General features: G+C 33.5%; 1 protein-coding gene across 1 annotated transcript; it reads left to right on the top strand.

Annotated features, from left to right (window-relative positions):
• Positions 1 to 2,489: 2,489 nt before the first annotated feature.
• Positions 2,490 to 5,659, top strand: LOC127720036 (hornerin-like). Its single transcript, XM_052226447.1, has 3 exons — positions 2,490 to 2,540; positions 3,064 to 3,132; positions 3,438 to 5,659. Exons 2-3 carry the CDS (start codon positions 3,075 to 3,077, stop codon positions 5,573 to 5,575), a joined length of 2,196 nt encoding a protein of 731 aa, XP_052082407.1. The 5' UTR covers positions 2,490 to 2,540; positions 3,064 to 3,074; the 3' UTR covers positions 5,576 to 5,659.
• The last annotated feature ends 7,826 nt before the right edge of the window (positions 5,660 to 13,485 follow it).

Below are 13,485 nucleotides of genomic sequence, written 5' to 3'. Positions count from 1 at the left end.
GAATTCTGAGGAAGACCCCAAAGTGAAGAGAGGGGTAGTACAGAATTTTAGTATAAGTTTAAACTCTTAGAAGTTCGGGGCATATAAATGTTGAAAATATGCCACACAGCCCTATATTTTGACATTTGAAAAAAATAGTAGTGCATATGAACTTTCCATTCTAGGATATAATTTTTTACGAAACTTCACAGTAAAAGTGGCACGGTTTTAGCCGTAATGGGAAATTGCATTGTCTATATTTACAGAAGTGCAACCTAAAATAAAATAAGAAGATGTGGTATGATTGCCAATGAGAAACAATTTCTACCATCGATCAGTCTTTGCATTTATTTCAAATGCATCGTGCTTAGCGGAGAAGCTGTAAATGACAGTTGAACAAGGACTTTGTTTGAACTCACGACGTGTCTGACGACTAAAAGGGAACACGCTTCACGGCGCCACTAAAGCGTTTTTTTAATTACATAAGTATTTTCAACATATAAAAATTACAAGGTTTTTGTAATTACATTTTACTTTTTATTCGTTATTACCCTAAAGTTCGTCTTAAATGTCACATAGTTTCGATAAAAGTGTAAAGGTCACCTTGCAAAACAGAAAGCCGTGCTACACAGTTATATCAATGGGTTGGTTTACAAGCGACATGTCAAATCACTTTTTAATTTTTTTAAAAATTATTATTATACCTCAGTATGTTTTTACTATATAAAAAAGAATGAAATATTTGTGCTATTTCATTCTACAGACTATTTGTCAGTCAATAGTTTCAAAAACTATTACCCCGGTCAATAGTTTTATAAACATATTTCCCGTACTTTTTCATACTAATTTTTCATTGGACAACAATGACGTCATAGACTATTCTGCTTGGATTTGTGCACTTGGCAACGTTAAACTCTGAAATATCGTAAACGGTATAATCTGTGTGTGTCTGTCGTCGTAATTTCAAATTTATATATTACTTACCAGAAGCAATTAAAAAAGAAAAAGAAAATCTACGCAACATATTTTAAGAACTAAAACCTACAAATTTATGGTACGGGTATGTTTTCGTCTTCATAATCTGGGATTGCTGTGGTGTATGGTAAAATATTTAGCTAGCGTTTATTAAATGTACGGGAATTTTTACACAAGGATTCCTGGTCTTGATTACAGTAATTAAAATATTGACAAATACCACACGGGCAAAAAAAACCATCTTGTGCATTTCTATGTGACTATTTGGTGTTTTTCCAAGTGGTGTATACATGTAGTCTTTTTAGAAAGTTGTTTTGTTCGGTATAATAAAACACTTAATGACTGGTTATGAGTGTAATAGCAAGTTTGTTGTCCCTTTGATACTAACTATTGATCTCGGCTTTACCTCGAGCAATAGTTGGTATCTCAGGGAAAACAAACTTGCTATTACCCTTATAACCAGTCAATAGGTGTATATTATTGTATCTTCTACGCGCACTTATCAATACCCGCCCTAATCATACACAAAACATTTCAAGGTGTTTCTGTTGATGCGCAACCTGTCTCAGCGTTACTTTCAAAACTCAATGTCATAGTGTTCAAATTCCCAAGGGTGACTGGGGAATAGAAATATGGTCACTACAGATCTTCTTTCCACCGGCAGTAAAACCCTTGCCAAGTTGGGCGTCCGTTTGGCTGTGCGGGATGTATCAAGTACGCGGCCACGTCTGGTCAGAATGGGGACGTTAAATCCTATGCCTCGTGTAGAGAGAGTGTCACGCTCTCTGCACGTTAAGAACCCTTGCAAAAACTCTTTGATGGGTCCGTAGGTGGCCTGTTGTAAGGCTAAATTTCTGTCCCTATCCAATATACCCTCATTTTCTCGTGGCAGTCCAAATTTCCCCGACCCGCAACCTAGTTGACCTCTATTACCGGACCTACCTATTATATAGTGTTAATTTGTTCTCGTCCTGAACATGCATGAAATATTTGCCACTGGACGTTAAGCAACCAACAAACAATCAATCAATCATAGTGTTCAAAGATTGAATGAAGCAGTATTTCTCGGTCAAGTTTATAAGTACGTTTGATTTCAGTTACACCCATCTAACGCTTTGAGGAAATACAATCTGTCTTGCTTCGTATTTTGATTGTGTAAGTCGCTAGTTGATACGAAATGTATGATTTGCGCATGCAAATACACAATAAAAAGTTCAAAGCGTAATTTCGTACAACTTTCATGTACTGATTATGATGTTTTCAGGTACTGATTATGACGTTATAAAAAAAACAAGAACACTTTGATGTATTAAGAGGAAATACAATATAGATTCGCCGCAGTAAAAATTCAATTTTCGCTGACATGCATATCAGAACTTCTTTACTTCACCTTTACCTCCGATTTGCATTATGACATCTTTAGATTTTATAATCGTTGCACAATTCATCATTTGCGGTTTTGTCATAAATTTCCTTGTCAGTGTGTGTCAACAAAAAAACAAAATATTTAAAATGTGGTATAAAAGAGTGATTCCGAGGGACAAAGCCATAATTACTTCGACATATAATAACTACTTCATAACAAGGTAGGTTTTAATTATTGATATTTGTTTTAGAATTAAATTTTAATTGTTTAGTTAATATGCGATTGTATTTTACAGAAAGACTTTTCATAACTGTTATTAGTTTTATACTTACTAGGGAAAATGTGGTTAAATGAAATGGCTGAAAAGAGAATTGATTGTAGTCTGTTTTTTTGCTTAGATTTAATTACTCTTAGTATGAAAACAATTCGCAGTTTCATAATATTTCTACAATAATTTTAATGAATAACAACCATTTTATTGTTTATTATCAGTGTTTTTATTAAAAATTACCGATTAAAAAAAAAGAAAAAAAAGGAATTTCGAAAGAAAACTTCTTACAATACACCAATACAGCTTTTTATATCATTATTATTATATATAGTAATGCTTCAGGAAATTCTTTTCGAAAACTAAGAGTGAAAATAAATAACAAATTTATGGGGAAAAAAAAAAAAAAAAAAACGATAATATATATATATTTTTTTTTATAAATTTTGAAATAACGTTGTCATTTACTTTTCAGGTCTTTTCAAGATGATAATATTCCATACCATATTTCTGTTGATGACAGTTGCCACAGTGACACTAGAAGGTAATACCAATTTACAAAATAAATTATTAAAATTTTCAATTTATCTCCATGATAATAAAATGAATAGAAACAAAATCAGAAACAAAGTAATAATCAACTGTATCAAATTAATTATTTTGAACTTTTTTGTCGATCAGTAACAGTATTTTTATGTACGAAATAATTTTCATTGTTTCTTGCATATTTTGATCTGCAAATATATTATTTCTTTTTATATTTCCTTTCGCTTCTACCTTTTCAAACATCATTACAGCATTTTCTTACTGCAATCGTTTTTTTTATTATTAAAATCTTTATTTTTATAGCTTATTCCCAAAAGAAAAAAGGTGGAACTTGTCCAAAGGAAACACATGCTGAACTAGCAGTTTGCAAGGAAGAATGTTCAAATGACCACGACTGTCCAGGAAACGAGCTATGCTGCCGACTAAGCGCCTGTTCAACTTACTGCAGAAGTCCAGTTGGCCGTCAAGGCGGCACACATACAACACTCGTACTAACTGAGGCCGGCAGCAAATCGAGAGCAAGTGGTATCGGATCGTCTCTTGGAATTAATGATAAATTAATAGCACACGCTTCTGCTGGGTCTGGTGCAACAGGAAGAGGGCAGTCTGTGTCTGGTATAATTAGAAGTTCTTCAAGCGGCATGTCAAGTGTTGTATCCCTCGATGACGATAACTGTAACCATGTTTGTGGACAAGGGAAATCATGCCCTTTAGGACACAAATGTGTACTAGAAGGGTGTAGAAGTTACTGTTTAGAATCATCTGCGGGATCTAGTTTATCTGATACATTACGAAGAGGCTCATCAGTGTCTGAGATTATCAGAAGTTCATCCTCTGGTATGTCTAGTGGTATAAGAGATGGTAGCAGACAAGGCAGTAACTGTGATTATGTATGTGGAGGAGAAAAACCGTGTCAATCTGGATATAAATGTATTCACGAAGGATGCAACAGTTACTGTGTTAAAAGTTCTGGAAGTATAATTGGTATTCCAAAACTGTCAGAAACCATATCGGGTAGAAACACCAATTCAGAAGTTATTAGAAGTTCATCATCTGGCCATGGGATGTCTAGGGTTTCATCAAGCAGTGGCGCATCAAGTATAAAATGTGTAAACGAATGCGGAGGAGATGTATCTTGTGGATCGGGACATAAATGTGTCCACGAAGGATGCAGCAGATACTGCGTTAAAATTTCTTCTGGTGGTATGCTTGGTTCATCTGGTGTATTGGATTCTATATCTGGTGGACACACCATGTCTAAAATAGTAAAAAATTCCCTATCTGGAATGTCCAGGAGCTCATCTGGGATTGGCGGATCAAGTTCGAAATGTGTCTACGGATGCGGGGATGATAAACGTTGTGAATTGGGATATAAATGTGTTCACGAAGGATGCGACAGTTACTGCGTTAAGATGTCTTCTGGAGGTATGATTGGTTCATCTGGATTATTGGATTCTATTTCTGGTGGACACACCGTGTCTGAAATAGTTAGAGGTTCCCAATCTGGAATGTCTAGTGTCTCATCTGGGGTTGGTGGATCAAGTTCTAAATGTTTAAAAGAATGCGGAGGAGATATACCTTGTAGATCGGGATATAAATGTGTTCAAGAAGGATGCAGCAGATATTGTGTTAAGAAGTCTTCTGGAGGTATGATTGGTTCATCTGGATTATTGGATTCTATATCTGGTGGACACACCGTGACTGAAATAGTAAGAAGCTCCCACTCTGGAATGTCCAGAAGCTCATCTCGGGTTGACGGATCAAGTTCAAAATGTGCCTACGGATGCGGGGATGATAAACGATGTGAATCGGGATATAAATGTGTTCATGAAGGATGCGACAGCTACTGCATTAAAATGTCTTCTGGAGGTGTGATTGGTTCATCTGGATTATTGGATTCTATATCTGGTAGAAACACCATGTCTGAAATAGTAAGAAATTTAAAATCTGGAATGTCCAGTGTCTCATCTGGGGTTGGCAGATCATCTACAAAATGTACAAATGAATGTGGGAAAGATGTATCTTGTGGATCGGGATATGCTTGTGTACAAGAAGGATGCAGCAGCTACTGCGCTAGAAGATCTTCAGGAGGTATTCTTGGTAGGTCTGGTCATTCTTCAACAAGCAGCTTAGCTTTATCTGGTACTAGTGTAGGTAGCAGTCGTTCATCAGCAGGTCATCGTACAGGTTCAGATATTTTGGACTCAATATCTTTAGGAGGAAGTGGCACAGGTATAATGGACACAAGTTCTACAAGACGAAGTGGATCAGTTGGCTCATCTGGTTCCAGAATAGTTTCTCATTCAGCAAATGAAGGGTCAGCTGATTGCAGAAAACTGTGTCATACAAACGAAGAATGTCCAACGAATAAAGAATGTGTCACTGTTAATTGCCACAGGTTTTGCCGAAGAAGTAGACTGTCAAAAGGCTATACACGATAGTTAGTTTAAAACAAAAAAGAAATCCACATTTTTTATACAGACTGCTGATTTACTGATTTACATAAAATAAAAAAGTTAACTATATCTAAAATCTTTTTGCATTGATCTGTAGAAATAATAACACAAAATAAGTAGAAATATTTTAACTGTACAAATAAAACAATAAAACATTTACCGGGACACACGCACGAATCTGGTATTTAAATGTTACAACTTTACATTAACCCGGTTTGGTTACTGTGAACGACACAGTTACATTCTAAAATTTTACAAAAAGAGACAGTATTATGGCAAAGTTGACATTAGATGGATTTGGCTATTATTTTTAGTTCTTTTTGGTCAGAAATCTCTTCAAATATTTCGGTTATTATAGATTCTTGGTTACAATTGGTTGGCAATGAGCGTTGCTGATGCTTGTAAATCCATGTTTTTTCTTCTATGGAAAAAGTTGTAATGCCTTATTTTGAGACCCATTTCAATATGAGAAATATAAGAAAGAACAAAAAAAAAAACCAAAAAAAAAACAGTTATATATATTTTTAAAATTTGCATTAAAAGGATAAATTTATATGAAAATGCAAGAATTCAATGTGTGTAGAACACTAATTAAAACAGATTCTGGCTTTTATATAGAATATATTATGTACAGAGTATTTTTTCACCCATTTGTATTTTCCCTGCAAAATAGGATATGTAAAATAGAAGCAGAGATCCCTCTATAAGCTGCCCTGGACTCCTTGTGGTAGATATTAAAAAAAGCCGATGCAAAGTGATTTTTTAGTTTTGAAATGAAACTTGTCAAATAATCGACAAAAATATCATATGTTCTTCAGGTCTCAGACAGGCATATAATAATTTATATATTTTAACAATTCCGGCTTAGGATTTATATTCCATGAGGTGGAAGACGAAGTCACTTTATATACCCTGTCAGAAACCTTAATTACACTAATATTACGGATTTCGCTTTCCTTATATTTTTTAATTTGGCCATTAATTAAGAATTTGATGTGAAAATAGCAGGATTTAAAGCCGATTATAGACTTTCTATAAAAAAAAAAATATCATGAAAATCTGAAAAAAAATGTGCTGCTATAGAATTATTGTCTTCCAGTACTCTAATTCGACAACGGCTTTTCCATATGCAGTGTCTTCAACCACAACAACTCTCGTTAGCAATTCGATAATCGCACAGCGCAAGCGCAAAGGGAAAAACCATGATTAAAGAAAATATTAACAAACGTCGAAGGAAGATTGAACTAACCGATTCTGAAAGAAAAAAAAATAGATACACCAAATCACCTTACAACTGTTATGAGAAAGGTTAATAACAAATGGGAATGCATGGAAAACATAAAAAAAAACAACAAATGAAGATCAATTCAATAGAATCACTTTGTTAGGCATCAAGGAGATTTGAACGACTCAAAGTTCAGGGCAGATAGTGTTAAACATTTACATTAAATTGGATGTGCCTATTTATTAATTTTTCATTTTCGGTGAATTTCCTACAGGCGATCGACAATGCGATGGGGACCAATGTTGTACCGTTCATAGATTTTCTTTTTCTTTACTGCTATGTAACATAATTGGTTCAGGTTTAATAAAAAGTAAAGAATTGATTGTCGTGGTCTAGAACTGAATTTTCGATATAAACATGATACAGTTTCTTGAAACACTGTACGCAAAAGATGACTGGGTCTTCCTTCGACCGGAAGTAATACCCTTGTCAAAGTGGGACGTCCGTTTGGTTGTTCGGGATGTACAAGTACGTAGCCACGTCCGGTAAGAATGGGGACGTAAAATCCGATGCCTCGTGAAGAGAGAGTGCCATGCCATCTACACACTAAGAACCCTTGCAGTAACTCTTTGAAGGGTGCGTAGATGGCCTGTTGCAAGGCAATATTTTCTGTCCATATCCAAAATACATTCATTTTCCAGTGGCAGTCCAAATTTCCCCAACCTCCGTCAACCTCCCGGATGGCTCTATTACAGGACCTACTTATTGTATTAATTGTTAACGTGTTCTCGTCCTGAACATGTATACAATACCTTTTTTGTATTATACAATATTTATAAAGCGCGTTATTTAATTAAAAAAAAAACTCTAAGTATATACAGTAAAGAATAATTATATAAATTTACAAACTGAAATATGGTACAAAAGATAAAAAAAAGGTGTCAAAATATTACATAAATGTGTTACTGTGATTAAAAAGGGATAAAATACACAGTTATATGAAAACGATGTTAGATAAACAGACGTCATCATGGACACGGTCCAGATTGGTATATGTCTATGAAACGTATGTGCGCCACAGATCAGACATCAACAGGAATGCAAGCGACATTGTTTAAAAGTATCAACGCAAAAATATACCACAGGACTAACAATCCTTATCCTGCAACACCTCTCCGTAGACAAAAAGAAGACTACTAGATTCGAGAATTGGGAACTCCGAGTCTGTTTATCTTATTCACACATTGTTGTCAATATAATGGAATTTTATGCGACTGTACCAAGTCAGGAATATGGCAGTTGTTTTCCATTCGTTTGAAGTGTTTGAGCTTTTGATTTTGCCATTTGATAATGGACTTTCCGTTTTGAATTTTCTATGGAGTTCGGTATTTTTGTTATTTTACTTTTTATATAAGCACTGAAGTTTTCAGGAACTATACACAATCACCAGAAAAACTACCAGGGATTATAAATAATAATTGCGATGAAGAGAACGAGTTCTGTTTATAAGGAAAATGTTTATTCTAAAAATCATATTTAGACATCTTTACAAACATTCATAAGTAAATCCTAAGCACAATATTCTAAAATAAATCATTTTACTATTACAAACTAACTTTGGATGACATCTACTTTTGCACATAAGCCCAGAAGCCTCTATGGCCGAGTGGTCTAAAAAGTCGAACTACTGTTTCACTAGCCTATCAACACCGAGGTTGTAAGTTCAAATACAGAACGTAAAAGGTGCGCTTGGACCCAACCTTAATTGACTAGGATTGTAATTTTTCCTGCCTAAGTTCGGAGGTTCTCCAGACACTTCGGGCTTTCTCCATCCATAGAAACTGACCGTCACGAAATAGCACAATAGAGCTGAAAGTGGCGTTAGACACCAATCAATCAATGTACATTTGCCCTTCGTTTCTACATACACTTTCTTGCTTTTCGACATGCACTGTTCCTTGCCTTTTGACATGCACATCTATTCGATTCACGTCAATTCTTGCCAACATCCACAATTTAAATATCCCGTCCTTTACATATATTGAATCTGAATTTTTACGCAAGTTGAAGGGAAATGTAGTTTTTAGTTGAAACCTATGAACGTTTCAAAAAATATAAATCAACCACCTCAAATTGATTCCTTGTGTTGATCCAAGCAAAATTCCATTTGAAAGCCGTAAAGAAACGTTAGAAGCTATATATGTAAAAAAAGGACCTACAAAGGATTAGCCAAAATCTTCTATTGTCAACTTTTCCAAAGGGAGTTGAAGCCTTAATTTCTAATGACTCTTAATTTATCAACGGGGAATTTTAAAACAGTTATTATAAATCATCTCACTTCCAAAAACACTCACAATTGAGCCGAGGATATCCCAAAATTTGCATATCTCCATTATTATCTCGAAACCCTGTGTTAACAATATATCTAAGATCATCTGTTGTGTTTTAAAAAAATGCTGCTAGATTGCTCCTTTGGAGAAATTTTACCAAACAATCATTATATCATTGTTTTTTTTTTTAATTCTATATTCAATGTTGTAGTGAACTCTGCAGTAGTTTTCTGTCATGTCATTTTTTGAGGAAATAAAAACGTCGTCATCTGTTAGTTGATTGTATAAGTTCATACAATGTTTAAAGTTTGCGCATGCACATACACAATAAAAAGTTCACAAGCGATTTACGTAAAACTTTCATGTAATGATTATGACGTAAAACAAAAACAAGCACACTTTGACGCGTTAAGAGGAAATAAATATGTATTTGACCTAATAAAAGTAAACCTTTCTCTGATAAACAAAGTGGAAATTCATAACCTTTCACCTCATATTTGCATAAAGACATTTGGAATTATATAATAATTACACAATTCATCATTTGTGGTTTTGTCATTAATTTCCTTGTGTGTGTGTGTGTGTCAACAAAAATACGATATTTGAAATTTGGTAGCAATGAGTGATTCCTATGGCATAATTTCTGTAACATCCGAATATTTACTTCATAAAAGGTAAGACTTAAATTCAAGTTCATTTTACAAATGTTTCGTTAATGTTAGTTTTTAGGTAACACATTAAGTCAAAGCTATCTAATCTTTTATAAAGCGGTATATTCTCCAGAAACACACCAAAACTTGTTATGAATTTTACAATTACTAGAAAAAATAGAATATATTATATTGAGATTGTTTAAATTTTAGTAACTCACTTGGTTAAGATACAGTTTCTTAAAGCCTCTGAATAATTTATTTATTTAATTGAAAATAAATTCAATACGATATCTTTAGGGTACAAGTATGTGGTTGTAGTCTTGTGTCCACCATTCGAATTGGTTGTTTCAAGTATTCATAAAAAATAAATATCTTAATATATTTTACGACGGTCTGAACAACCCTTGTACATATTAGTTTTTACATCATTGCTTTCGTTCGAAATTATTGAATGGAAAACAATCGTTCCTAAGAAGATTAATTTTGCGGTTATTTAAATGAAGTTATGTTTATATTAAATTATGTTTGGAAAATTCTTCAGGACGAAGTTTTTAATAACCAAATGTGCGAATAATTAACTGAATTTATGGTTAAAAAAAAAACACAAAACAGAAAACACCAAAATAAATTTATCTTTTTAATTAGATTTCTTTAAAATAAGATATTTGCTTTTCAGATCTTTTCAAGATGATAAAATTCCATACCAAATTACTTTGGATGTCAAAGGCAACAATAACAGTAACAGGTAAGGAAAACATACAATATACAGTATTTATAAAATTAATATGGACGTTTGGTCAACAACAGTCACAGCTTTGACCAATGCTACAATACCAAATACATGATGGAATGACAGACTTTCATTCTACACTCTCGGTACTGGTAATAGACAATGAAAATAAAATTAAAGAGTCTGTAATTTTTATGTGTCGTATGTTTGTGCTTATTATTTTTTTGAAAATTTCGGAAAATTTATATATACCACAAGGAATATAGTATAGACCGCTCTATTTTATTGAAGGCTAGATGTAGCTTTCCAGATGTCTTTTGTTATTATTGCGGTACTGTCTTATAGACGTATACACCACTTTTTCATTTATTCATTCTTTAATTGTTCGGAAGATCGTAAATTAATCGAGTAAATACTTGTTCGTCTTGTTCAGTCTTTATTTTTATATATCGTGTTTTGTAGATTATATGTCTTTTCGTAGTTTCTTGGATTTGTCAGATACTTCCTCTTGTATGACTTACAAGTGTTAAATGTCTCTTTGTAACCTTCCGACTCCTTTGAAAGTTTTAAAGACAGAAGACAATGTTATAATAATGTTTTGGCTTAAATTTGATTAATCGGTTTTCGTAGGTCTCCACACAAAAAGGCATTGTATTCATTAAGTTAAACTTCCATTTTCCCCTGGTCTGTCTGAACATATATATCTCCAAACGTCTAAAGATGTGTGCAATGATACCGATAAAAATAAAAGAGTAAGTATCAGATAAAGTATATATGTTAATATCCATTGGAAGTTTTAACATAGGATATGACATGGATATGAAAAAAATAAATTGTTATGCTGAAGTTTTTGTCAGTACGATATTATATCATCTTATTTTATTGCTATCCAGTACCTATGAAGATTGCGGTGTTGTGTTATCTTTACAATCATATACACATACATGTATATAAATAGCAGACTTGTTCTTGTACTGTTATGAATCACAGTTTATGACCAAACTCAGTAAAGACCCGTCTGAATTGCATTTAATTGATGAATTCAACAACACTTACCGTTATCTTGATGATATTTTTTCGTTAAATAATCAAGAATTTTCTAAATATACTGCCGAAATTTACCCAAAGGAACGTACTTTAAATAAATCCAATATAAACGGTTATAACTGTCCTTTCCTAGATTTAGATATTTCAGTTTTACACGGGAAACTCTACACTAAAATTTACGACAAAAAGGACTATATTCCTTTTTTGGATGATGATGTTCCTTTGGCACCATCTTATGGTGTTTATATATGACAACTCGTTCGCTATACCCGTGTCTGTTGTGACGTTTTGGATTTTAATGAACATGATCTATGTATTACTGGTAAATTATTAAGTCAGGGATTTCGTTACCACAAATTACTTAAAACCTTTACTAAATTCTTCCATAGATATAAAGATATGGTTTTGAAGTTTGGTTGTACCTGTAGAAAACTTATTTCAAACGGGATAGCACATCCTCATTTATATGGAGATGTTATTTACCGAGCCCGGAAATTTAGAAACGATCCGGATAAACTTGTCGATCCTTTAAATAAACTTATTCTAAAAGGTTACCAATTCAACATTGTAATAAGATCTTTGAATATTGTTTTATTGGTATTAATATTGATTTTGTTATCAGTAAATTAAAATCAAACTAAATATTATTGTAATATTCATATGCACATTCATGGCTCTACAATCTGTCCATACCTGTATCATGGCATTGCACAAGGTCATGGTTTTCTCTGACTGCTTATGACGTCCGTACACTTAATCCATTGGATGTTGGATGTGTACTGACTGATACTTTAGTCTAAGATGCATGATTTTTTTTATTAGTTGTTATTGGCTTTGAAATAGCTGTCAGTAACTGCGAGTACTCTCAGTACTTAGTGTCTTTTTGTTGTTTGGATGTACAAGTACCCGTCCAAGTCCTCTCTGTGTTTTTGTTATTTTGTCCCTCTGATGGGTTAAGCCTTTTTCAACTGATTTTTATAGTTTGTTCTTGTTACACCACTGTCACAGGTTAGGGGCGGGACTTTGTTCATATAGTTCATATTTGACCTATAGTTGTTAATTTTTTTGTCATTTGGTCTCTTGTGGAGAGTTGTCTCATTGGCAATCATACCACATCTCCTTTTTTATTTATAAAACTATTTGTATAATGATAAAATTGCATCTTTATAAAGGCATGACAACTTAATAGTCGATTATATCAATTTTATCTTTTGGACTGTTTCGTCTAAAATTTCATTTTTACCGCAATGTATCTTAATAAATTGAACTCTTTCGTATTGTCTTTAATACAATAGTCTATATAATGTTAAATATAAACATCATCTTGTTCGCATTTCGCTATGCTTTCATATTTTACAAACATCACTGCATGTTTTCTTTTAATAATTTCTCTTTTTATTTAAAAAAGTTATACCACAAAGAAATACTTGATGCCATCACTCAATCGGGAGCAAGTGGCATCGGATCATCTCTTGGAATTAATGATAGATTGATAGAACACGCATCTTCTGATGGAACTGGTGCAACAGGGAGAAGACAATCTGTGTCTGGAATCATAAGTTCTTCAAGCGGCATGCCAAGTGTTATGGCCGGCGATGACGGTAACTGTAACTATGTTTGTGGACAAGCAAAAGCATGCCCTTTAGGACCCACATGTGTACATGAAGAGTGTAGAAGTTACTGTGTAGAATCATCTGCGGTAACTGGTTTGTATGATACGTTAAGAAAAGGCTCATCGGAGTTTGATATTATCAGACGGTATGTCTAGTGGTATAAGAGATGGAAGCAGACTAAGCAGTAAATGTGATTATGTTTGTGGAGGAGGAAAACCGTGTCCATCTTGATATAAATGTATTCACGAAGGATGCAACACTTACTGTGTTAAAAGTTCTGAAAGTATGATTGGTATC

Source organism: Mytilus californianus, unplaced genomic scaffold (assembly GCF_021869535.1).
Source record: "Mytilus californianus isolate M0D057914Y unplaced genomic scaffold, xbMytCali1.0.p SCAF_1, whole genome shotgun sequence".
Lineage (NCBI taxonomy): Eukaryota > Metazoa > Mollusca > Bivalvia > Mytilida > Mytilidae > Mytilus > Mytilus californianus.
The sequence above is the reverse complement of the archived record's forward strand: the minus strand, read 5'-3'. Positions and strand labels throughout refer to the sequence as shown.

What these genes read in the sequence shown, in the direction of transcription:
- LOC127720036 (XM_052226447.1), top strand. Translation starts at nt 3,075, where the DNA reads ATGATAATATTCCATACCATATTTCTGTTGATGACAGTTGCCACAGTG. An exon ending in TGCCACAGTGACACTAGAAG is followed by an intron (nt 3,133 to 3,437) that starts GTAATACCAATT and finishes TTATTTTTATAG; the next exon opens with CTTATTCCCAAAAGAAAAAA.